General features: G+C 47.7%; 1 protein-coding gene across 1 annotated transcript; it reads left to right on the top strand.

The window, feature by feature from the left end:
- The first annotated feature begins 1,179 nt into the window (after window positions 1-1,179).
- On the top strand, window positions 1,180-26,560 carry LOC130406417 (diacylglycerol kinase delta-like). The gene is made up of 32 exons (XM_056611981.1): window positions 1,180-1,349; window positions 4,591-4,701; window positions 5,624-5,704; window positions 6,332-6,436; window positions 7,253-7,385; window positions 7,820-7,926; window positions 8,248-8,373; window positions 8,548-8,650; window positions 9,552-9,714; window positions 10,351-10,459; window positions 10,792-10,931; window positions 11,233-11,314; window positions 11,774-11,868; window positions 12,045-12,144; window positions 14,660-14,963; window positions 15,723-15,866; window positions 16,835-16,957; window positions 17,122-17,218; window positions 18,318-18,428; window positions 18,519-18,615; window positions 18,951-19,058; window positions 19,463-19,576; window positions 19,765-19,899; window positions 21,058-21,108; window positions 21,140-21,249; window positions 22,200-22,308; window positions 22,482-22,574; window positions 23,232-23,351; window positions 24,121-24,247; window positions 24,652-24,782; window positions 25,115-25,209; window positions 25,857-26,560. The coding sequence occupies exons 1-31, from the start codon at window positions 1,215-1,217 to the stop codon at window positions 25,196-25,198; spliced, it is 3,648 nt and encodes a 1,215-aa protein (XP_056467956.1). The 5' UTR covers window positions 1,180-1,214; the 3' UTR covers window positions 25,199-25,209; window positions 25,857-26,560.
- Window positions 26,561-26,752: the final 192 nt, after the last annotated feature.

The following is a 26,752-nucleotide window of genomic DNA, read 5'->3' as shown; positions in this document are numbered from 1 at the left end:
TGAAATTAGATATAAATAAATAAAAATAAAATACCTAAATTGGTAACAAACACACACACACAAACGCACGCACGCACGCACACACACACACACACACACACACAAACGCACGCACGCACGCACACACACACACACACACACACACACACACACACACACACACACACACATAGGATGATATGCTAATGGTTGGTTGGAGGCAGGAGCTTTTGGCTAAACAAGATGAGTAGCTATCACTAAGAAGGACGTAATTCAGAATAAAAATCTTCTATTTCCGAATATCTGCAGTTGTAACGGTATTTGCCTCATAAGCAATGCTTCAACATTAGAGCTGATAATCACCATAATAAATTGTATTATTACATATGCATTACATATATATATGCATATCTTTGTATTGCCTAATGCCAACAATGGTGTTATCTATTATTCCAATTGTAGTTGTGCTTCTCCTGGTGGGAGCAGCGGCCCTGTGGACAGGTGACAGGGGACGGTGGACAGGTGAGTGGCTGATAGGAGACAGGTGACAGTGGACAGGTGAGTGGCAGATGGGTGACAGGTGCCAGGTGGACAGGTGAAAGGTGGACAGGTGAGCACGTGAAGTGATGCTGCTCCTGAAACGACTGTACACTACCTTCGACAGATTTGAAACCTGAGAAATATCTTTTTGATAATCTCCCAGGAGTCTCGGGTTGACAAAAAACTGATGACATGGAGATAGAGATTTACAATAAACAGGGTGTGTATGTGTGTGTGCGTGTGTGTGTGTGTGTGGAGGGGGGTGGATGGGGATCCATGATATCATTCAATGAAATAGGTGATTTCCTGACACTATCTGCGTTTTTAGATCCTTTCAGAGATGAAAAGTGACCCCCACCGCGCCACAAAGAGCAGGAACTATGGTCCACCACACCTCGTCGCTGACCCGGTTCTCCTGACACCTCTCCTCAGCAGACACACACCCTCCACTCAGTACGACCAGAGAATCTGACACCACCCTTGTCCTGGAACTCCACCCAGTATAATAGCCTATTTCTTTGTAATAAGATAGATACATAATTTATCATCTCTTTTTAACCGTCCATAGCGACGGTCGGGGATACTTTCATTCGAATGGATATTTTGATGTAGCTGTATTGCCCCTGAGCCGCCACTGGGTGGCGCCCGCCCCCTGTGGGTCCCCTGTAGTGGAGCCCCGGGGGTCTGGTGGCAGGATGGCCGAGGCTGGGGGACCGGAGTCCGCGGCGAGGAGTCTGGAAGAGTCGTCAGACAGCGACCCGGAGCAGGAGCACGGCTCCCCGCAGAAACTCATCCGCAAAGTGTCGACGTCGGGTCAGATCCGAAGCAAGGTAGTCCCGTTATATTTTATTCTCTAGGATGTTCTCGGGTTGTTTTCATTCAACGGAGCTGGGCCACTTATTCTCCATGGTATCAAACTCCTACAGAACTAGTTTTACTACGGAACACTCCGCTATGCTCCGGTTCTCTTGTTATATACGGTGTGCTAGAGCTGAGAATATACCTTGTTTATAACATAGTATTAACAAACATAGAAAATATGAATCACAGATTGTACCAATGATAGTATCTGATTAGTGCAGATCTAGGTCTTTAACATCTGCGAGACTGAGTCAGACCAGTAGACGTACTGGTTCCCCACTGGACCAGACCCCTTAGAAACATGGCCAGGAGAAAAGATGATGAACTGTGAACAGGTCTGAGTGTAAACTGCCCTGTGTACCCGCTAGCTGACTATGCTACAGGGAGCTGGCAGGTAAGACGGGAGGCCGGGCGGGAGACCTCGGCCTTTCCCATCCCGGTCACCCGGGTCGGCAGCCTCGTGTCCCGGGATGGACTGGTCAGGTCGGGCCGGTGGTGACGCTTCACTTCCATTTGCGTCGAAGCCACACATAACGGTCCGGTTCGGTTTGACTGAGTATACCTGCACTTGGTTAGAAGGGAGAGTTGAACTTTGAGAACACAAGTATTTATTTGAGTAAATGAGTAACACATAATACAGAATTGAATTGTAGTCTTTGATCTTTAAAGCAACATTTAACAAGATAACTTCAGCCAGGGGTAGGGGGGCTGTTCTGGCTCCAACACTGACGTGTTCAGATCTGTGACACACAGGAAGCGGTCTGGCCCAAGAACTGATATCATCAACAAAACGATCTGTTATGTTTACTATGTTAATTCTCTAACTATCTACCTACACAGCTTTAGATGTGCACCATACTATCTTTAACTTTCAAGTATCTCTAGTATGTTAACACCTTAAAGTATGGAGAGAGAGAGAGAGAGAGAGAGAGAGAGAGAGAGAGAGAGAGAGAGAGAGAGAGAGAGAGAGAGAGAGAGAGAGAGAGAGAGAGAGAGAGAGAGAGAGAGAGAGAGAGAGAGAGAGAGAGAGAGAGAGAGAGAGAGAGACCGTTTTAGTACTTCCTTGTAAACAGGAAGTGTCATGTGCGTACAGGTTTCTATTTCTGAACACCGTGGGACTCTAATGGAATTTAACGGCCGAACAAACACTCAATCTCAACCCTAGAGTACTCACCCTCCCTCACCCTCCACTCCTTCCTTCCTCTCTCCCCGTCCTCTGTCCTCATCTCCTCTCCACTCCTCCGTCTCCCCCCTCTGCCCTCCTTCCCTTCCCCCTCTCAATTCCTCTTTTGTCATCTTCCCTCACCCATTTCATGTCATCTCTCTCCCTCTTCTCCTTTCATTTCCTCTCCTCTCCTCACCTGATTTTGCCTCTCCTCTCTTCCTCTCTTCCTCTCCTCTCTCCTCTCTCCCGCTCTTCTCCTCCTCTCCCCTCTCCTCTCCCCCCCTCAGTGTTAGTTAAGGATAGCAGTTGAGCTCCTTGTACATTTATTCTCTGATGACATCATCATATTCTGTATCTTGCGCTGCACTTGGCTGCTCAGGGGTGTGTGGTGGGTGTACCTGTTTCAGGGTGGTGGAGCGAGGAAGTGGAGGAGAGGAGCTTGGTTAAGGGGAAGTAAAAGGGGAACGCCATGCCCAGCTGCTTTCTAATGTAAGGGTCACGCTTCAATGCTCAAAGAAATTACTGAAAAGTCGTGACGTCATCCGTCCAGGATCAGCTCTCCAAATCGGACCGATTTCGTCATGGACCATTGATGTATATTTCTCTGATTGGTTCTCAGAAACCAAAGTAAACCAGTTCTCAGAGTCAATATTGCAGACGTAATGAGGTGGTTCCCCTTTTAGTGTGGTGCTGGAGGAGGTCTTGGCTCAGGGTTGTGTAACGGAGCTTGGTTCATCGTGGAGCAGCCAGGATTAGAGCTGCTGAATGCTGCTATTGTCCCCTGGATCACAAGCGGGTGGTGCGGCTGATGTGTCACCAGGGCCCACCAGGTCTCCCTCCCTGGTCATGTTTCCGGAGCACCAAGCCACACGTCTCCTCAGAGGCACATTCGCAGACTAGCCTTGAGCTCAGAACGTTCTCCTAGACTCCCATGTGAGGTCCTGAAGTCTAGGTGGAGAGAGACCTAGACTCTATGTTCTATGGTCTAGCGGTTCTCTAGTCCAGGAGGAGAGAGACCTAGTCTCTATGTTCTACAGACTAGGTCTAATACCGTCTAGGAGGAGAAATACCTACTCTCTTATGTCCTACAGACTAGGTATTCTAGAGGTTAGGAGGAAAGATAGCTTGACTCTATGTTCTGCAGTCTGGGTCTCCTCGAGTCTAAGAGGAGATAGACCTAGACTCTTTACTATGCAGTCTAGGTCTTCTTGGGTGTAGGAGAAGAGAGAGCTAGACTTGATCTTCTACAGTCTAGGTCTTCTAGAGTCTAGGAGGAGAGAGACCTAAAGTCTATGTTCTACTGCCTAGGTCTTCCAGGGTCTAGGAGGAGAGATCTAGAGTCTATATTCTACAGTAGGAGTAGGGCTCCTCCCTGTTTGCGAGAAAATATGTAAACAGTGTCCTCTTGTGGCGAGATGAGACATACAGGACGGCTTGGAACAAGTATCCGGAAAGACTAAAATGAGGAGAAAGACCAAAAGGCTAGGCTATATACTATATCTTAATCACCATTATGTATGTATTATATTTGAATCACCATAATGTATGTATTATATCTTAATAAATGTTATGTACGCAAACTACGCATCATATCTTTATCAACATGTATGTATTATATCTTATTTTAACACCATAATGTATGTATTATATCTTAATCACCATAATGTAGGTATTATATTTAATTTCATCACCATAATGTATGTCTCATATCTTGCAACCGCTTTCATATGTTTAATGTTGCGGTTAATGTTAAAGGCTGCGTCCCATAGTGGGGTTAAGCATCTTGGACACGTATAACAACCACATGTCACCACATTAATACTCAATACTCAATGGTGTTTACAAGCTAAGGAAAAAGTACCACAGAGTTACTGTGAGCCGTAACCATAGGAACTTCAATCCACCCCCCTTAGCCTAAGCCCAAATGTTTTTATTTTGATTTCAGAGTTTGAAATTGAGCAGAAACAGGGAAAACCTGCACTTTAATCATTTCGACGTATGTATTCTATCCTATTTAACCCATTTTTGTTGTGTTTCTTTGCCAGACTATCCTGAAGGAAGGGCAGCTCATGAAACAGACCACCTCTTTCCAGCGCTGGAAGAGACGTTACTTTAAACTGCGAGGGAGGACGCTGTACTACGCTCAGACCGCCAAGGTAGCAACACAAAGCATATCGCTAAACTAATCTAGCATGCGGTTTTACAATTACACCGCCAAGGTAGCAACACGTAGCACCTTGCTTAATACCTAGCCTAGCATGCAGTTTTACACGGGGTCATCCCTATGTTCCCCAGGTCCTACGTTCCCCGGGGGGGTTAACGTTAGGGTTAGGGTTAAGGGTTAGGGTTAGGGTTAGGGTTAGGGTTAACCCTAAACCTAACCCTAACCCTAACCATAACCAATCGGAGGAGAGCCATTCTAACCAATCAGAGGCGAATCAGAGGTGAAAAAGGCGGTACTTGCCCCTACCATCCTACGAAAAAAAGATTTGCTCACAGGTTCCTATGTTCCCCAGTCACATACAAAGCGGGGAACATAGGACCAGGGGAACATAGGACCCGGGGAACATAGGACCCGGGGAACATAGGTACGCTCCCGTTTTACACTTAGATTGCCAAGGTAGCAACATATAGCGCCTTGCTAACCTAGCCTATCACTCTGTACCCCATGCAGACTGACAAGGTAGAAACACATAACATTGCTTTATCCTCCTAACCCAGCACGTTGTTCTAGACTCAGCTTGCCAAACATAACAACACATGGCACTTTGCTAACCTAGCCTAGCAAGTTGTACTTTGTCAGCCCACCAACGTAGCATCACATAGCCCCTTGCTAATCTAGCCTAGCATGCTGTTCTATGCTGAGACTGCCAAGGTATATATGTTGTGTGATATAGAATAGAATGAGTGCTAACACCCTTTAAGCTAACCTAGCCTATGTAGCATGTCAGACTCCTAGCTAACGTTCTCCACTGATCTCTCCTGGTTTCTCCTGGTCCCTCTTGGTCTCCACTGGTCCTGGTCGCTACGGTCTCGCCTGGTCTCACCTGGTCCCTCTTGGTCTCCACTGGTCTTCAGTCTATCATCTTCGACGAGGTGGATCTGACGGATGCAAGCGTAGCTGAGTCCAGCACCAAGAACGTCAACAACAGCTTCACGGTGAGCTCCGCCCCCTCTAACAGCCACTGTAGACAGCACCTGGCCTTTTGACCTCGTGTTTGCGTGTGTATGATGGCTCCGTGATCTCAGAATGAATAACGCCTCGTGCCCACTACCTCCGTCCGTTGACTGATCCCCATTGACTTTGAATGGGGACGGACGCGTAATGCATTGTGGATCAGTCCGTTCCGTTGGAGCCTTCGGCTCCGTCATCCAATCAGATCGCGTATGCAAATTTAAGCACTGTGACGCGACTCAGGTTTTGACGATACTGGAAAGCGGGAAAGCGGGTCATCTTGCCTCGCAACAAGCAGGAAGAAGCGGGAAGAACCCGGCGAAGTGATTTGATTGGCTGACGGATGCCTCTGCAAAGACTCCTCCCCCATCCGTCAGCCACGCCTTCCCACGTCCGTTGACTGACGGTGCAGTGGGGGTAACGTAGTAACCTCGTCGAGGGTCGCCATGTTTATTGTGAATCCTTTAGAGCGCCCTCTCGTGGAATCCTCCGGTATCACGTGTAGTACTTCCCTGTACGGCTGCATGTACTTGTCTCCACAAACACATTGTTAAAAGGCGAGTATATCTCCGGCTTAAGACTCTTTCCTGTCTGTCTGTCTGTCTGTCTAGGTGATAACTCCTTGTAGGAGGGTGATCCTGTGCGCTGACAACAGGAAGGAGATGGAGGAGTGGATGGCAGCCCTGCGCAGCGTCCAAAACCGAGAGCACATGGAGGTCTGTCTGTCCACCTGTCTGCCTGCCTGCCTTTCTCTCTACATCTATGTCTCTCTACCTGTCTCTCTTCCTGTCTGTCTCTCTACCTGTCTCTCTACCTCTATGTCTCTCTACCTGTCTCTCTTCCTGTCTGTCTCTCTACCTGTCTCTCTACCACTCTGTCCCTATACCTGTCGGTCTTACTACCTGTCTGTCTTTCTACCTGTCTCTTTACCTGTCTTACTCTCTACCTGTCTTTTTACCTGTCTGCCTCGCTACCTGTCTACATGACTACATGTCTGTCTTTCTGCCTTTCCTTTACCTGCCTGCCTCTACACCTCTTTCTCTACCTGTGAACCCGCCTGTCTGTCTCTCTACCTGTCCCTCTACTTGTCTGTCTCTCTACCTTTCTGTCACACTGCCTGTCCCTCTACTTGTCTGTCTCTCTACCTGTCTGTCTCTCTACCTGTCCCTCTACTTGTCTGTCTCTCTACCTTTTTGTCACTCTGCAGGTCCCTTTACCCAGTACAGCAAGGATTATTTCTGTGTGTGTGTGTGTGTGTGTGTGTGTGTGTGTGTGTGTGTGTGTGTGTGTGTGTGTGTTTGTGTTTGTTGTTGTGTGTGTGTGTCGCGTCTACCCAGTACAGCACGTATCCTATATACAGCATGGATCATTAGGCTGTGTGTGTGTGTGTGTGTGTGTGTGTGTGACACCAGAGTCTACCCATTACAGCATGGATCATTTTTCAGTGTGTGTTTGTTTGACACCACTCTACCCAGTACAGCATGGATCATTTCAGTGTGTGTGTGTGTGTGTGTGTGTGTGTGTGACACCAGTCTACCCAGTACAGCATGGATCATTTCAGTGGGATGCATAACTGGTACGCGTGTTCCCATGCCCGACCCACCTACTGCAACGTGTGCAGAGAAGCTCTGTCTGGGGTGACGTCCCACGGCCTGTCATGTGAAGGTAACAGAATATAGAGCGATAATAATACACCATATATAATAATAATCATATCATTAATATAATATCTATATAATTATTTATTATATAATGTGTACTGTCTGGGCTCACGTACCAAGGGCTTTGCTTTGAAGGTAATAGAATGTTTATAATATACAGTATATAATATTAATATATATATTTATAATGTATTATATATATATATATAAAAATATATCCTGATATATATATATATATATATATATAATTATTCTGTCTGTTGTGAGTCCTGTGAATGTAATATAATATTTAATAATGATATAAATATGTTTATTTACCCTCATCTGTTATGTTGAATATACTGCATTATATTTAACGTAAAATTGTGCTTGTGTGCGTGCGTGCGTGTGTGTGTGTGTGTGTGTGTGTGTTTTTGTGTGTGTGTGTGTGTGTCTCAGTGTGTAAGTTCAAGGTCCATAAGCGCTGTGCTGTGCGCGCGACCAACAACTGTAAATGGACCACGCTGGCCTCCGTAGGGACGGACATCATAGAGGACGAGGAAGGGGTGAGGAAGAAAAATAGTTAACTAGTTAGTTGGTTAAAGAGCTAACAAGTTAGTTAGGTAGACGTTGAACTTGTTAGTTAACTAGTTAGTGAAGTAACTTTGTATTTTGTTGACTAGCAAGTTAGTTGACTTGTTTGTAAGAGGTAGTTAGTTAGCAGAATATGACGTCACAGGGCTCCCTGCTCAGCTTCCTGTGACGTCACAGGGCTCCCTGCTGAACTTCCTGTGACGTCACAGGGCTCCCTGCTGCACTTCCTGTGGCGTCACAGTGCTCCTCCTTGAGCTTCATGCGGCTAACCCTGCGGTGCCTCCTGCCTCCAGGTGTCCATGCCCCACCAGTGGCTGGAGGGGAACCTTCCGGTCAGCGCCAAATGTTCCGTCTGCGAGAAGACCTGCGGCAGCGTGCTCAGACTGCACGACTGGAAGTGTCTCTGGTGCAAGGCCATGGTGAGGAGGGGGGGCTCATTGTGAGGGGGCGGGGGGGGGGTGAAGGGGTGGCATGTTGAGGGGGAGGGGAGGGGGGGGGGGGGATACACGATGAGGGGGGGGGAGTTGCTGAGGTTGAGCTATGTTAACACTGTGTGTCTGTGCGTTTGTGTGTGTGTGTTTGTGTGTGCGTAGGTTCACTCTAGCTGTAAGGAGCAGCTGTCCATCAAGTGTCCGCTGGGTCAGTGTAAGGTGTCCGTTATCCCCCCCACCGCCCTCAACTCCATCGACTCTGATGGTAACTATATACTCTACGATACGCTTGTTCACGCTACTACAGACTACACACACTACTAAACACTGCTACACGCTATTAGACACTACTACCTGGTACTAGACACCTTAAACACTACAATTCAAAATACACACGGCTATAACTTCTAATGAATTGAAATGAACTACGCTAATGAAGGAGAGATAATTGGGTCCAGGTCATTATAGCAAGGCTCAGCCATAATAACGAATTAATACGCAATGGATCAATTAAGATGGCCCAATACTTTGCTTATAGATGTTCCATGTAGATTTATTAGATTCCTTTTTTTTTCTCGCCTCTCTGATGAGTAAGGAATCTAAATACACATCTAAGGCTGTGTTCACAGCTAGCGTTTTTTTTAAATCTGCCAGCGCTTGTTTTACTTTATATTCCTATGGAGCAGAGCGTTTCTGGAAAAAGTCACGGCCGTTTTATTAAACGCCTCTCCCAGCGTTGTTTTCTGCCATACGGAGCGTTGAAGAAAGTTCAACTTTCAGGAAGAAAGCGGCCGACGTCAGGCGTCTTTCTGGCAACTGACCAATCACAAGCGGAACATTGACACTTCGTCACGAAGGAAACTCTCAACTGTCAAAACAAGAAACAATGGCGGACAAATCACTAGGGGAAAGTGCCGGTGGAGCGGTTAATAGTTTTAATTACAGAACATGTCGAGATCTACGACATGTCTAATGGGCTCTAGCCTGGATACGTAGTAACGTCGGGTCTGGAATGGGTTCGTTGCTAGGCGATAGAAAAAACGCTCTCGGCGCTTATAGGACAAAAAACGCTGCCAGCTTTTTTATTTTTTTGGAAAAAATTGTCGGCTCAACTTTTCCTTGTTACAAAAAAGCGCTAGATGTAACCACGGCCTTAATGTGTTCAGGGTTCTGGAAGGCGTCCTGCCCCCCGTCCTGCACCTCCCCCCTGCTGGTGTGCGTGAACTCTAAGAGCGGGGACAACCAGGGCGTGAAGTTCCTCCGGCGCTTCAAACAGCTGCTCAACCCGGCACAGGTGTTCGACCTGATGAACGGAGGACCGCACCTAGGGTACCTGTCTGCCTGCACGCATGTCTGTCTGCATGTCTGTCTGTCTGTCTGTCTGTCTGTCTGTCTGTCTGTCTGTCTGTCTGTCTGTCTGTCTGTCTGTCTGTCTGTCTGTCTGTCTGTCTGTCTGTCTGCATGTCTGTCTGTCTGTCTGTCTGTCTGCATGTCTGTCTGCATGTCTGTCTGTCTGTCTGTCTGTCTATCTTCCTGAATGTCTTTCTGTCACTCTGTATGTCTGTCTGTCTGTCTGTCGGTCTGAATGTCTTTCTGTCTCTCTGTATGTCTTTCCGCCTGTCTGTGACGTGTCTCTCCGACTGTTTGTCTGCATGCATGTCTGTCTGTCTGCATGTCTGTGTCTGTCTGTCTGCATGTCTGCATGTCTGTCTGCATGTCTGTCTGTCTGTCTGAATGTCTTTCTGTCTATCTGTATGTCTGTCTGTCTGTCTGTCTGTCTGTCTGTCTGTCTGTCTGTCTGTCTGTCTGTCTGTCTTTCTGTCTTTCTGTCTTTCTGTCTTTCTGTCTGTCTGTCTGTCTGTCTGTCTGTCTGTGACGTGTCTCTCCGACAGTCTGTCTGCCTGCATGTCTGTCTGTCAGCCCCTCTGCCTGTCTGTCTGTCTGACTACCTGTCTCTCTCCTCAGGCTGCGGTTGTTCCAGAGGTTCGATACCTTCCGTATCCTTGTGTGTGGGGGAGACGGCAGTGTAGGCTGGGTCCTCTCAGAGATAGACACACTGTCTCTACACACACAGGTAACACACACACACACACACACACACACACACACACACACACACACACACACACACACACACACACACACACACACACACACACACACACACACACACACACACACACACACACACACACACACACACACACATTCCTCTGCCAGTTAGGTGTCCTCCCCTGGGTATGTGTTAATGTTTTTTCGTTTGCGTGTGTATGCGAGCATGTGTGTGTGTATGTGCATGGTTGTGGGTGTATGTGTATCTGCGTGTGTGTGTCTGTGTGTGGTTGTGGGTGTGCGTGCGTGTGTGTGTCTGTGTGTGGTTGTGTGTGGGCGTGCGTGTGTGCGTAGTGCCAGCTGGGGGTCCTGCCCCTGGGCACGGGGAACGACCTGGCCCGGGTGCTGGGCTGGGGGGCGGCCTGCGACGACGACGCTCAGTTGCCCCAGATCCTGGAGAAACTGGAGAGGGCCAGCACCAAGATGCTAGACAGGTGGGCTGTGAGACAGGTCACTGTACGCCGGACAGGTGGGCTGTGAGACAGGTTACTGTACGATCGACAAATGAGCAGTTAGACATGTAACTCTAAGCTAGAAAGGTGGGATGTGAGACAGGTCACTGTACGCTGGATACGTGGGCTGTGAGACAGGTAATTGTACGCTAGATAGATGGGCTGTGAGACAGGTCACTGTACGCTGGATTCGTGGGCTGTTAGACAGGTGAGCTGTTAGAAAGATATTATAATGTGACACAGGTAATGTGAGGCAGAGGATGACGGTCTTTATCGATTACAGATGGAGTATTATGGTCTATGAGACCAAGTTTCCACGGCAACACTCCTCCTCTACCATCACTGACGACTACAGCGACACAGAGGTAACAGGAAGTACCTGTCGTACCACCCCCCCTGTCTGTCTGCTCTGGTTGCCTGTCTTTGTGCTCCTGGTGGTCTGTCTGACTCCCTGTTCGTCTACCTTGTTACTTCGTTTTACCTGTCGGTCTGCTCCAGGAACCTTTCTGTCTGACTCCCTGTCTGTCTCCACCCTGTCTGTCTGCTCCAGGAACTTGTCGATCTGATTGACTACCGGTCTTTCTGACTGCCTCTCTGTCTGCCCCATGTTCCGGACTTTCTGATCCAGTTACCTGTCTGTCTGACTCCCTGTCTGTCTGACTCCCTGTTTGTCTGACTCCCTGTCCGTCTGACAGCCTTTCTGCTCGATCAAGGGTACCTGCCTGGCTGACTACCTATGTGTCTGTCTGATCCAGGTACCTGTCTTGCTGACTTCCTGTCTATCTGACTGCCTGTCTGTCTGACTGCCTGTCTGTCCGCTCCAGGTGCAGCAGATCCTGACCTATGAAGACTCGGTAGCGGCTCACCTGTCCAAGATCCTCACCTCGGACCAGCACTCTGTCGTCATCTCCTCCGCCAAGTAGGTGGCCTGTCTGCCCGTCTGCTGGTCTACCGTTCAATGTACCCGTATACCTGCCTGTTTTACCGCTGATATACGTGTGTTTCATATATGTTGATGTACTATGTACCTTACATATGATATTTATATCTCATGGGATGTGTTATCTTTATATGTGATCCATATGTGGTTCTCAGGGTTCTGTGTGAGACGGTGAAGGACTTTGTGGCTCGTGTGGGGAAGGCCTACGAGAAGAACACAGAGAGATCTGAAGAGTCCGATGCCATGGCCAAGAAGGTTCCACCTCATATATAATATACATCTATACACTATATCGTTCTAATCAAGACCTTCCCTAGGAATGGTGTGGGTTCAATGAAAGATGATCTATATGTTCTGATGGTTTTGTTCTAAGGTGTTAGGTTCTAATGGTTCTAGTGGTTGTGTTCTACAGTGGGGGGTTCTAATGGTTCTAGTGGTTGTGTTCTACAGTGTTAGGTTCTAATGGTTCTAGTGGTTGTGTTCTACAGTGTTAGGTTCTATTAATGGTTCTAGTGGTTGTGTTCTACAGTGTTAGGTTCTAATGGTTCTAGGGGTTGTGTTCTACAGTGTTAGGTTCTAATGGTTCTAGTGGTTGTGTTCCACAGTGTTAGGTTCTAATAGTTCTAGGGGTTGTGTTCTACAGTGTTAGGTTCTAATGGTTCTAGTGGTTGTGTTCTACAGTGTTAGGTTCTAATGGTTCTGGGCGTTGTGTTCTACAGTGTTAGGTTCTAATGGTTCTAGGGGTTGTGTTCTACAGTGTTAGGTTCTAATGGTTCTAGGGGTTGTGTTTTACAGTGTTAGGTTCTAATGGTTCTAGGGGTTGTGTTCTACAGTGTTAGGTTCTAATGGTTCTGGGCGTTGTGTTCTACAGTGTTAGGTTCTAATGGTTCTAGTGGTTGTGTTCTACAGTGTTAGGTTCTATTAATGGTTCTAGTGGTTGTGTTCTACAGTGTTAGGTTCTAATGGTTCTAGTGGTTGTGTTCTACAGTGTTAGGTTCTAATGGTTCTAGTGGTTGTGTTCTACAGTGTTAGGTTCTAATGGTTCTAGTGGTTGTGTTCTACAGTGTTAGGTTCTAATGGTTCTAGGGGTTGTGTTCTACAGTGTTAGGTACAGTACTAATGGTTCTAGTGGTTGTGTTCCACAGTGTTAGGTACAGTACTAATGGTTCTAGTGGTTGTGTTCTACAGTGTTAGGTTCTAATGGTTCTAGGGGTTGTGTTCTACAGTGTTAGGTTCTAATGGTTCTAGTGGTTGTGTTCTACAGTGTTAGGTTCTAATGGTTCTAGGGGTTGTGTTCTACAGTGTTAGGTACAGTACTAATGGTTCTAGGGGTTGTGTTCTACAGTGTTAGGTACAGTACTAATGGTTCTAGGGGTTGTGTTCTACAGTGTTAGGTACAGTACTAATGGTTCTAGGGGTTGTGTTCTACAGTGTTAGGTACAGTACTAATGGTTCTAGTGGTTGTGTTCCACAGTGTTAGGTACAGTACTAATGGTTCTAGTGGTTGTGTTCTACAGTGTTAGGTTCTAATGGTTCTAGGGGTTGTGTTCTACAGTGTTAGGTTCTAATGGTTCTAGTGGTTGTGTTCTACAGTGTTAGGTTCTAATGGTTCTAGGGGTTGTGTTCTACAGTGTTAGGTACAGTACTAATGGTTCTAGGGGTTGTGTTCTACAGTGTTAGGTACAGTACTAATGGTTCTAGGGGTTGTGTTCTACAGTGTTAGGTACAGTACTAATGGTTCTAGGGGTTGTGTTCTACAGTGTTAGGTACAGTACTAATGGTTCTAGGGGTTGTGTTCTACAGTGTTAGGTTCTAATGGTTCTAGTGGTTGTGTTCTACAGTGTTAGGTTCTAATGGTTCTAGGGGTTGTGTTCTACAGTGTTAGGTTCTAATGGTTCTAGGGGTTGTGTTCTACAGTGTTAGGTTCTAATGGTTCTAGTGGTTGTGTTCCACAGTGTTAGGTACAGTACTAATGGTTCTAGTGGTTGTGTTCTACAGTGTTAGGTTCTAATGGTTCTAGGGGTTGTGTTCTACAGTGTTAGGTTCTAATGGTTCTAGTGGTTGTGTTCTACAGTGTTAGGTTCTAATGGTTCTAGGGGTTGTGTTCTACAGTGTTAGGTACAGTACTAATGGTTCTAGGGGTTGTGTTCTACAGTGTTAGGTACAGTACTAATGGTTCTAGGGGTTGTGTTCTACAGTGTTAGGTACAGTACTAATGGTTCTAGGGGTTGTGTTCTACAGTGTTAGGTACAGTACTAATGGTTCTAGTGGTTGTGTTCCACAGTGTTAGGTACAGTACTAATGGTTCTAGTGGTTGTGTTCTACAGTGTTAGGTTCTAATGGTTCTAGGGGTTGTGTTCTACAGTGTTAGGTTCTAATGGTTCTAGTGGTTGTGTTCTACAGTGTTAGGTTCTAATGGTTCTAGGGGTTGTGTTCTACAGTGTTAGGTACAGTACTAATGGTTCTAGGGGTTGTGTTCTACAGTGTTAGGTACAGTACTAATGGTTCTAGGGGTTGTGTTCTACAGTGTTAGGTACAGTACTAATGGTTCTAGGGGTTGTGTTCTACAGTGTTAGGTACAGTACTAATGGTTCTAGTGGTTGTGTTCTACAGTGTTAGGTTCTAATGGTTCTAGGGGTTGTGTTCTACAGTGTTAGGTTCTAATGGTTCTAGGGGTTGTGTTCTACAGTGTTAGGTTCTAATGGTTCTAGTGGTTGTGTTCCACAGTGTTAGGTACAGTACTAATGATTCTAGGGGTTGTGTTCTACAGTGCGGCGTTCTGAAGGAGAAGCTGGACTCTCTCCTGAAGACGCTGAACGAAGAGTCCCAGGCCTCCAGTGTGGTCCCCGTCGCGCCCCCGCCTCCTTCCCCCCCCCCCACCATCGCAGAGGAGCAGGAGGAGGAGGAGGAGGGGGTGCTCCACCCCCCCCGGCCCACCCCTCCTCCCCCTGCCTGCTCCCCTCGATGTAGCTCCGCCCCCCCGGCAGCCATCTTTAAACCCAGAGAGCAGCTGATGCTCCGAGCCAACAGCCTGAAGAAGGCCATCAGGCAGATTATAGAGCACACGGAGAGAGGTGAGACAGGTTGTAGAGCACACGGAGAGAGGTGAGACAGGTTATAGAGCACACGGAGAGAGGTGAGACAGGTTATAGAGCACACGGAGAGAGGTGAGACGGGTAGACAGGTAATAGAGCACACGGAGAGAGGTGAGACAGGTTATAGAGCACACAGAGAGAGGTGAGACGGGTAGACAGGTTATAGAGCACACTGAGAGAGGTGAGACGGGTAGACAGTTTATTGAGCACACAGAGAGAGGTGAGACGGGTAGACAGGTTATAGAGCACACAGAGAGAGGTGAGACGGGTAGACAGGTTATAGAGCACACTGAGAGAGGTGAGACGGGTAGACAGTTTATTGAGCACACAGAGAGAGGTGAGAAGGGTAGACAGGTTATAGAGCACATGGAGAGAGGCGAGGAGTTAGACAGATTCTGGGGCACAAAGAGAGAGCCGAGACGGGTGGACAGATTATAAGGCACACAGAAAGAAGTGAGACAGGTCATAGAGCACGCTAAGAGAAATGAGACAGGTCATTGAGAACAACGAGAGAGGTGAGACAGGTTATAGAACACAAACAGAGAGAGTTGATGCAGGTCATAGAATACGCAGAGAGGTGCAAAGAGAGAGGTGAGAAGGTAAAAATGGTTGTGGTGTGTGTGTGTGTGTGTGTGTGTGTGTGTGTGTGTGTGTGTGTGTGTGTGTGTGTGTGTGTGTGTGTGTGTGTGTGTGTGTGTGTGTGTGTGTGTGTGTGTGTGTGTGTGTGTGTGTGTGTAGCGGTGGATGAGCAGAACGCTCAGACCCAGAAGGTGTTTTCCCTGGGCGGAGCTCCGGATGAGGAAGAGGAGGAGGAGGTGGAGGAAGACAGAGTGTCTCTCCAGTCGCATCACAACAGTTCTGCTTACCCCCACGGACGCACAGGTCAGAACACACTCTGTGAGCGACGCCTCTAGCATCGCTCGAACCCCTAGCAACGCGAGAACCCCTAGCAATGCAAGCATCAAAGAAGGCCTTTTTATGGTCCAACGTTCCCGCAACCCGCAATGACCACGCAGGCACTTTGACGCAGTCGTGAACGTTCATGGTTCTGCGATGGGTTTTAGTGAGCGGACCAATCACAGCCCTTGCTGCTGGGTCGACGGGTGGTTCCGATTTTTGGGAGGCGCACGTCCGGCCCTTGCGGCGGACGTAAGGGGGGTCCCCAAGGACGCAAGGGGTCCGTAACCCCCTTGCGTTGCGTGAACGTGGAACAATAAAGAGCCCTTGACACCCGTTGCACTGCTAATACCTTGAGCATTGCTGCATTCCAACCATCGCTAGTACCGCTAACAACCCTAGCATCGATTTTGACGCTAGCATTCTTAAAACTGTTAATATCGGTAACAATGCCTAGTGATGCTAGGCATTGATAACACCTAGCATTACTCACACTGCTAGCATTGATAACACCTAGCATTACTCGCACTGTTAGCATTGATAACACCTAGCATTACTCACACTGTTAGCATTAATAACACCTAGCATTACTCACACTGTTAGCATTGATAACACCTAGCGTTACTCACACTGCTAGCATTAATAACACCTAGCATTAGTCACACTGCTAGCATTAATAACACCTAGCATTACTCACACTGTTAGCATTAATAACACCTAGCATTACTCACACTGTTAACATTGATAACACCTAGCATTACTCACACTGTTAGCATTGATAACACCTAGCATTACTCACACTGTTAGCGTTGATAAAACAGCTAGTACTGACAGTGCCAAGATGAGCACATTCTGCTTATACATGGCTATGGAACATATATAAATGATAGCATTCACCGTTTACTGCCACGTCTCCACATGTCTAATTGAATTCTTCCTGTCTGTCTCCTCAGTCAGCAAAACCCCCTGTGAGAAGCTCATAATGAAGGGCGCGCTCTGTCTGGGCAGCTCTGCATCCCTTCCTGCCCAGACAGTAAGCAGGGACCATATGCTTAACACAAAGATCCTGTACCCAAGTAAGAGTGTGGTCTTCAGAATCAGATGTTATGATGATGATGAGGATTATGAGGACAATGACGAGGACGCCTATAATGCTAATGATGATGATGAAGATTAGGATGATAACGATGATGTTGATGATAATGTGCATGACGACGACGACGACGATGTGTCCGTTCAGGTCTGAGAGCGGGCGTGTCTGGCTCCCTCTCCAGCAGCTCTGTCATAAGTCGTCTGCTGGTAAACGCCGACCCATTCAGCTGTCACCATGACAACATGTAAGTTGTCTGTCTGCCTGCCCAGCTGTCTGTGTGTCACTCATGTGGATATGTATTGACATCAATTCATAGAGGATTTGATATTTGCGTTGTACATTTTTCACAATGGTTTATCGGAAGCCCCCTTCACACATAGTTCCCGATATATTACTTAGACCAGCTGTGGGATTTTCACTATGCACGCATGCAGCTTAGCTAGGTTCTGGGAAATTCCCCGCCTTGCGCCCTTACACACATGGCATAGCAATGCCGGAATAGGTGGGCCAAGGGAGCAGTCCAGCAGATGGCAGTAATGTAGACCCGCGAACTGAGAAGAGATCCCTCATTTCAAACCTGTCCTGAGTAGCTTGTTTGCCAACAAAATAAGGTATGATGATACGTTATCACATCAGCTGTAAAGCTTTGGCACGTTTAGATAAACAGTTGCAGGATTCAAATAGGTGCTCAGCAGAGTCCTGTGATTGGTTCGTCTGCTCCACTTGAACGTGTCTTCCGTCATACAGACGTCAGACAGACGTGAGCCTTTGCGTGCCGCTCCCGGCAATGTCACTGCTTTCATTCACCTCACAGCCGTAGAGGCAGTGGTCCTGAAATGCCACTAGGTCTTGAGCAGGCCAATTGCAGCCGCAGATATTCCGGAATATTGAACCTGTTCCCATCCCCCGCATGACCCAATACAGGAAATATCCTGGAAATTTGCAGGGTAAGACTGCATGTGTGAAAGGGGCTTTTTAAAGTCTCTGAACGTTTATTATTTTCTCAATTCTGATTGGTTTGAGGGTAAGGACTTACTTCAGGGATTACTTCCTTATCTTTGAAACCGGACCATGTTTTGGGTCTAAGTGACCAATGTGGTCGAAGTGACAATAGATCGGTCAAGTATTGAGCAATACCACTCCAGCCATCACTGAAACAGGCTGCAGTGTAACCCTATTGTGCAATAGGCCTTCTCGTTAAACCTCCTCTAGAAGTACTATTTTTTTTACACTGGCCGGCTCAGATTGTTATTATAAGGGTCAAACTAACTAACTAGGTGTTTTTTCATGGACTAACTAACTAGGTGTGTTTTCAGGGACTAACTAACTAGCTGTGTTTTCAGGGACTGCTATACAGAGAAGTGTGTGATGAACAACTACTTTGGCATCGGCCTTGACGCCAAAATCTCTCTGGACTTTAACAACAAGAGAGACGAACACCCGGAGAAATGCAGGTAAGAAGCTAACTAGCATGCACGCTAAGAGCGCTAGGGCTAGCACACACGCCATGTTTACAATGTGTGTGTGTGTGTGCTTGTTTGTAGGAGTCGCACTAAGAACATGATGTGGTACGGAGTCTTGGGCACCAAGGAGCTTCTCCACCGAACCTACAAGAACCTGGAGCAGAGAGTACTTCTAGAGGTACTAGTACTACAACTTATACTAGTACTATCTACACACAAACCTGGAGCAGCGAGAACCAATAGAGCTCATACTTCTACTGCAACTTCTCCTACTAGTACTATTTCTACTAGAAGTACTACCGGTACTTCTAATAATACTCACTATATGCAAGCACTTGGGGTTATAAGCTGGGGTTACAGAAAGGCTAGTGCAACGATACTCCAGGAGCTCTGTCAACAGTGTGTGTGTGTGTGTGTGTGTGTGTGTGTGTGTGTGTGTGTGTGTGTGTGTGTGTGTGTGTGTGTGTGTGTGTGTGTGTGTGTGTGTGTGTGTGTGTGTGTGTGTGTGTGCAGTGTGACAGCAGGCCCATCCCGCTCCCCAGCCTGCAGGGTATTGCGGTCCTCAACATCCCATCCTACGCTGGAGGGACCAACTTCTGGGGAGGAACCAAGGAGGACGACGTAAGACCCGTCTGTCTGACTGTCTGCCACACTGACCTGTCTTTCTGACTCTCTGTCTGACTGATTGACCCGTCTGACTGACCTGTATGTCTGACCGTCTGTCTGACTGACCTGTCCGACTGACCTGTCTGTCCCAATGACCTGTCTGTCCCACTGACCTGTCTGTCTGAAGTACCTGTCTCACTGACCTGTCTGTCCCACTGACCTGTCTGTCTGAAGTACCTGTCTCACTGACCTGTCATCCTGTCCTGAAAATCGGTACTATATCATTCTAATAACTGTACCATATATTTTATTCTGTGTCTTGTCTACCTGTCTGCACATACCAGTCTCTACCTGTGTGTCTGTCTACCTGTCTGACCCTGCCCGTCTCTACCTGTCTGTCCACCTGTCTGTCTCCCCAGACGTTCTCCGCTCCGTCGTTTGATGATAAGATCCTCGAGGTGGTGGCCGTGTTCGGGAGCATGCAGATGGCCGTGTCGCGGGTCATCAACCTGCAGCACCACCGCATAGCTCAGGTTACTACACTATATATACTATACATTCTATAGAATGATCTAACATTATAGATGTATGTACTACTATAGATATATACAATATATTAATCTGAAGCATATATAGCTATGTCTAATAAGAAGGAGGATTTGAATCTTTGATGGATATACATTTGGTTGACTCCACCTGCCTCTCCCTCTACCTGTCTCAGTGTCGTCAGGTGAAGATCACCATCCTAGGAGATGAGTGCGTACCTGTGCAGGTGGATGGGGAGGCGTGGCTTCAGCCTCCGGGCTTCATCAGGATCGTCCACAAGAACCGCACCCAGACCCTCACCAGAGACAGGGTGAGTACATACCCTCACCCACCCCCAGACCCTCACCCACCCCCAGACCCTCACCCCTCCTACCCCCAGACCCTCACCCCTCCTACCCCCAGACCCTCACCCCTCCTACCCCCAGACCCTCACCCCTCCTACCCCCAGACCCTCACCCCTCCTACCCCCAGACCCCCTCTCACCCAGACCCTCACCCCTCCTACCCCAAGACCCTCACCCCTCCTACCCCCAAACCCTCACCCCTCCTCCACCCAGACCCTCACCCCTCACCCCTCCTCCCCCCAGACTCTCACCCCTCCTACCCCAAGACTGTCACCCCTCCTACCCCAAGACTCTCACCCCTCCTACCCCCAGACCCTCACCCCTCCTACCGCCAGACTCTCACCCCTCCTCCCCCCAGTCTCTCACCCCTCCTCCCCCCAGACCCTCACCCCTCCTACCCCCAAACCCTCACCCCTCCTACCCCCAGACCCTCACCCCTCCTACCCCCAGACCCTCACCCCTCCTACCCCCAGAGCCTCACCCCTCCACCCTGACCCTCACCCCTCACCCCTCCTACCCCCAGACTCTCACCCCTCCTACCCTCAGACCCTCACCCCTCCTCCCCCCAGACCCTCACCCCTCCTACCCCAAGACCCTCACCCCTCCTATCCCAAGACCCTCACCCCTCCTACCCCCAGACTCTCACCCCTCCTCCCCCCAGACTCTCACCCCTCCTACCCCCAGACCCTCACCCCTCCTACCCCAAGACCCTCACCCCTCCTACCCCCAGACTCTCACCCCTCCTACCCTCAGACCCTCACCCCTCCTACCCCCAGACCCTCACCCCTCCTCCACCCAGACCCTAGCCCTCACCCCTCCTCCACTCAGACCTCCACCCAGAACCCCCCCCCCCCCCCCCCCATTGTAATGTGATGTCCATTGCGACACCGCTGGTCTCGACTAGCGTCACCTTCAGAGACCGAACCAGAACACCTTGAGTTTAGACGAGGTCGTCTGCTAAGACCTTCGTGGCTCTCGGCCAGCAGAAATAAAATCGACTTCCTCTGCCCGCTTTAGTTGTGTGGAGCGATATCACAATGTGTGATTGTATGGATATAAAATGTGTATTTATGTGTTAGAGATGTAATAATGTGTGTATATCTATCGTTTGCGTGTGTGTCTCAGGCATTTGAAAGTACTCTGAAGTCTTGGGAGGATAAACAGCGGTGTGAGTTCAGAGCCCCTCCCCCCCCTCTCCCCCCCGCAACCCGTCACCCCTCCTCCCCCACTCTCCCCCCCCCACCCTGAGGTGCTCTCTGACGAGCAGCTCGCTCACATCAGCCAGTTTGGACAGGCTGCCGGAGCGCTAATCCACAGGTAGAGACACACTCTTCATGCTAAAGCTAATTCACAGGTAGAGACACACTCTTCATGCTAAGGCTAATCCACAGGTAGAGACGCACTCTTCATGCTAAGGCTAATTCACAGGTAGAAACCCACTCTTCATGCTAAGGCTAATTCACAGGTAGAAACCCACTCTTCATGCTATGGCTAATCCCTACGTAGAAACACATGCCGTGTTCCAATATCCATACTATCCGTACTTACTAGCCTTAGTTTAAGAACGTAGGGCGTTGCAATTCAGATCGGGCGAAAATAAGTGTACTGAAAGGACCCGGATGGTGTACTCAAAACGGTCAAATCGCGAAGTGTGGATCGATGTACACCTTTCGGACTCAACGGCAGCCATCTTAACTGCGTAGCAGAAGAGGGCGGAGCCAGGCTGAGCCAAAGTCTGTGCATTTTCCACATAGCCTGCATTAATAGAGTCATTTTGTATTTTTTATAGCTTTTAAAGCTTTTTATAGCTGCTAGGCGTAAAGAGTTCACCGTTCAAAGCGGGATGTTTATTGCGGGGGAGGAGCCGCGGCGGCAGTCGTGATCGTAGTTTCCGGTCAGTACACCACATTCGATTTGGAACAACACTGACATCTGAAAATTAGCGCACTTAGTGAGTACGGATAGTGTACTACGTTTAAGTGTACTCATGGAAGTATGGATATGTGAACACGGCAACAGTCTTTATGCTAATGCTTATCCACAACATGTTAACAAAATTCGAACACTACTACAAATATAGCAATGCAATCTGCATGCTAATACCAACAATGCTACACTTTTAGAAACAAACTCTTAATGCTGCTCAAGCTAATCCCCAGGTAGAAACACCACCTGGTGACATCTGTGAAACACCCACATTTCCTGGTTTTCATCATTCCCTGCCCAATGGTCCCAGTTATCACATTTGATGTATGTGTTTGTTTTAGCATCCGGGAGATAGCCCAGTTCCACCACGTCATGGAGCAGGAGCTCGCCCACGCGGTCAACGCAAGCGCCAAGACCATGGACATCGTCTACGCCAACAAGAGCTCATCGGTACCAAACCCTCTGTTGGTTTATATGAATATATATATAGATATATAGACTATAGACTATCCTGTAGATAGAAGTGTCCTCATCGCTTACTTCATGTCTGTGTGTCTACCTGTCTGTGTGTCCACCTGTCTGTGTGTCTAACTGTCTGTGTGTCTACCTGTCTGTGTGTCTAGACGCTGAGCTGTGGAGCCGTCCTCCAGATGGTCAGCAATGTGAAGGCTCTGCACAGTGAGACAGAACTCCTGCTGTCTGGAAACATGTCCATGGTATGAATATAAAACTATCTATAGTCCATGCTATATCATAAATATAATGCTATATGTAGTCCATGGTTTGAATATAAAACGATATATAGTCCATGGTTATCATAAATATAATGCTATATATAGTCCATGGACCATGGTATATCATAAATATAATGCTATATATTGTCCATGGTTAGCATAAATATAATGCTATATACCGTAGTCCGTGGTATATCATAAATATAATGCTATATATTGTCCATGGTACGAATATAAAACGATATGTAGTCCATGGTTATCATAAATATAATGCTATATAGTCCATGGTATATCATAAATATAATGCTATATATAGTCCAGTGTATATCCATGGTATGTATATAAAACGATATCTAGTCCATGGTTTATCATATAAATATAATCCTGGTTCTGTCTGCTGGTACTAGTGATTGGTTTATTGGGGTTCTAGTTGTGTTTCTAGTTAGGTCCTAATAATAGTTCTAGTGGTAGATCGAAAGAGGTTCTAGTGGTGGTTCTAATGAGGTTCTAGTGGTGGTTCTAATGATGTTCTATTGCTTGTTCTAGTGCTTGTTCTAGTGCTGGTTCTAATGAGGTTCTAGTGCTTGTTCTAGTGCTTGTTCCAGTGGTGGTTCTAACACATCTGGGTTCCCCGTACAGCAGTTGGAGCAGCATCAGGCGGACCAGCTGAACGCTGCTCTGAGTTCTGTTGGGCTGCAGCTCCGCCGTCTGTCTGACATCGCCTGGCTGGCCCCCCTCATAGAACCTTCAGAACACGAGGTAAGGACTGGAGCCATTAGAACACAAAGTTAACACTAGAACCTTCAGAACACGAGGTAAAGACTGGAGCCTTCAGAACACAAAGTTAACACTAGAACCTTCAGAACACGAGGTAAAGACTGGAACCATTAGAACACAAAGTTAACACTAGAACCTTCAGAACACGAGGTAAAGACTGGAACCATTAGAACACAAAGTTAACACTAGAACCTTCAGAACACGAGGTAAAGACTGGAACCATTAGAACACAAAGTTAACACTAGAACCTTCAGAACACGAGGTAAAGACTGGAGCCTTCAGAACACAAAGTTAACACTAGAACCTTCAGAACACGAGGTAAAGACTGGAACCATTAGAACACAAAGTTAACACTAGAACCTTCAGAACACGAGGTAAAGACTGGAACCATTAGAACACAAAGTTAACACTAGAACCTTCAGAACACGAGGTAAAGACTGGAACCATTAGAACACAAAGTTAACACTAGAACCTTCAGAACACGAGGTAAAGACTGGAGCCTTCAGAACACAAAGTTAACACGAACCTTCAGAACACGAGTTAAGACTGGAACCATTAGAACACACACTATTACACTAATAACTAGAACCTTCAGAACACGAGGTAAAGACTGGAGCCTTCAGAACATGAGGTGATAGCTAAAACATTTGTTACACAAGGTCATATAATGACACGCATAATTTGTGTGTGTGTGTGTGTGTGTGTGTGTGTGTGTGTGTGTGTGTGTGTGTGTGTGTGTGTGTGTGTGTAGGAGGTTCTCGCTGGTTTCTCAGGCAGGAGGTCCTTGGGTTCTAAGTTCCGCCTCGTCCCAAAGTTCAAGAAGGAGAAGTACAACAAGAACCGAGAGGCCTGCACGTCTCTCTCTCTCTCATTACCAGGTATAGTCTCTCTACCCCTCTGGGACACCCTACACCTGTACTAGAGACTTAAATATGTATAATTATGTAACAGCTTTGAAAGATGTGCGTCGGTGGTGACGTCACTTGGCCTGATCGCAACTCAACAATCACTCACGGTGTTTCCTGTTTGTTTTTTTCCTTTCTGCTCCACCTCCTGCGTCTGTTTGGTGACTTCCTTTGTCGGTGTGTGGGGCCTTCCTGTGTGGTTTGTTGGGACTTCCTGGGTGTCTGTTGGGACTTCCTGTGTGTCTGTTGGGACTTCCTGTGCTGGTTGGTGGTGACTTCCTGTGTGTCTGTGGGGACTTCCTGTGTGTCTGTTGGGACTTCCTGTGTGTCTGTTGGGACTTCCTGTGCTGGTTGGTGGTGACTTCCTGCTGTCCCAGTGGAGCGGTGGGGAACCCTGGAGGTGGGGGCGTGGCTGGAGAGGCTCTGCCTGCAGGAGTATAAAGAGATCTTCATCAGACACGACGTCCAAGGAGCAGAACTCCTCCTGCTGGAGAGGAGAGACCTGAAGGTAGGGAGGAGGAGGAGGAGGAGGAGGAGGAGGAGGAGGAGGAGGAGGAAAGAGTAGTTGCTTATCTTCGGCTCATCTCCATGACAACCGTGTCAGTACATCCTGGCAGCTATTTTGGGTGTATCAGATACCAGGATGGTTCACTTAATCTATGTGTGTGTGTGTGTGTGTGTGTGTGTGTGTGTGTGTGTGTGTGTGTGTGTGTGTGTGTGTGTGTGTGTGTGTGTGTGTGTGTGTGTGTGTGTGTGTGTGTGTGTGTGTGTGTGTGTGTGTGTGTGCGTGCGTGCGTGCGTGCGTGACACGGTTGTGTGTGTGTGTCTGTGTGTGTGTAGGATCTGGGTGTGACCAAGGTGGGCCACATGAAGCGGATCCTGCAGGGCATCAGAGAGTTGACCCGGAGCAGCACCGATGTCTAGGACCCCCCCAGGTAAGACTCAGACCCCCCAGGTAGACCTCAGACCCCCCAGGTAGACCTCAGAGCCCCCAGGTAGACCTCAGATCCCCCAGGTAGACCTCCAGGGTGTCCGTGCATCCTTAAAAAGTCTTAAAAAGTCTTAAATTCATGTTTCTAAATTTAAGGCCTTGAAAAGTCTCAAATTTGTTACAAATGTCATATGCTGGTCTTAAATACTGTCACACAAGGTCTTAAATTTGTCGGGGCAGGACTATTTTTATTTATTTTTTCTCGTGGGACTTTTTCGGGAAGGACATGTAGAGAGGCTTCTTTCTTGCTAGCTGCATATATAAACGATTATCTGCGTGCTTGCTAGCTAGTCTGTGACAATGGGTAGGTGAATGAATCTCATTGAGTGACACACATGCTATGCTTGGGTTATAATACAGCGGGATCCCCCCCATCATCGCGTGTTATAGGTCTTAAATTCCATTCAAGGTGGTATTAAAAAGGTCTTAAAAAGTCTTAAATTTGACTTGCTGAAACCTACAGATACCCGGACCCCCCAGGTAGACCCCAGACCCCCCAGTTAGTCCAGGTACAGGATGTGGATGGTTTGAGATGTCAAACATGGCAATATTGTTGATATGAAGTAAAGTTTTGACCCTTGACCTGTCCAGGTTCACCTCCCCCCTCTTCTGCTGCTGCCGGTGACCCCTCCCCTGACCTCCGACCTGTGAACCAGCGCCGCCCCACACCGGAACCCCGACGGGACCAATCACATGATCCGCTAGTGCCTTCACCTCACACGTCCTGACCAACCAGCATCCAGGGTCGGGACTGAGACGGGCCCACCAGGGGAGTCTTATGGGACTATTATGGGATGGACAGAGTAACCCTTTAATGGCTGGATAGGCAGGAAACAAGACCCCAGGGTTTTCTACCGAATATTTATTTTCTAAATGCTGAGCTTGTGATGTGTTGTCATGAAGACGGGGATCGAGTTCTGCAACAGCAATAACACCTCTCCCTCTCCCTCTACCTCTACCTCTCTCTCTCACTCACACCCATTCTCACTCGCTCTCTCTTTCTATCTCTCTCCCTCTCTGTCTCTCTCTCTACTTCTCTCTCATTCTTTCAACCTCTCCCTTTCTACATCCATCTCAAGTCAGTCACCAGACCGTTTAGACTTCCAGATCTCTCTTGATTTGAGTTAGGAAAACTAGTTCTAAAACGACAGTCTCAATAGGTTTTAGAACGAGTCTTCTGATTGTTGATCTCTCCTTTTTATTGGTTACATTCGCTCCATGCTGTCTCTGTGCTGCTCTGTACATGCGCCCCCTGGTGGAATGTAAATATAACAACATGCTGTAATAAAGTTTAATACCGTTAATCTCTATGCTCTCCTGAAGTCTGCTTTTCTGAACGGATTCTGGTGTAACATCAGTTGGTGTGTGTGTGTGTGTGTGTGTGTGTGTGTGTGTGTGTGTGTGTGTGTGTGTGTGTGTGTGTGTGTGTGTGTGTGTGTGTGTGTGTGTGTGTGTGTGTGTGTGTGTGTGTGTGTGTCGGGGAGGGG

Source organism: Gadus chalcogrammus, chromosome 16 (genome assembly GCF_026213295.1).
Source record: "Gadus chalcogrammus isolate NIFS_2021 chromosome 16, NIFS_Gcha_1.0, whole genome shotgun sequence".
NCBI classification, from domain to species: Eukaryota; Metazoa; Chordata; class Actinopteri; order Gadiformes; family Gadidae; genus Gadus; species Gadus chalcogrammus.
This window is presented reverse-complemented; position numbering and strand designations above follow the sequence as displayed.

What these genes read in the sequence shown, in the direction of transcription:
- LOC130406417 (XM_056611981.1), top strand. Translation starts at nt 1,215, where the DNA reads ATGGCCGAGGCTGGGGGACCGGAGTCCGCGGCGAGGAGTCTGGAAGAG. An exon ending in CAACTCCATCGACTCTGATG is followed by an intron (nt 8,651 to 9,551) that starts GTAACTATATAC and finishes TAATGTGTTCAG; the next exon opens with GGTTCTGGAAGGCGTCCTGC. An exon ending in TAGAACCTTCAGAACACGAG is followed by an intron (nt 23,352 to 24,120) that starts GTAAGGACTGGA and finishes GTGTGTGTGTAG; the next exon opens with GAGGTTCTCGCTGGTTTCTC.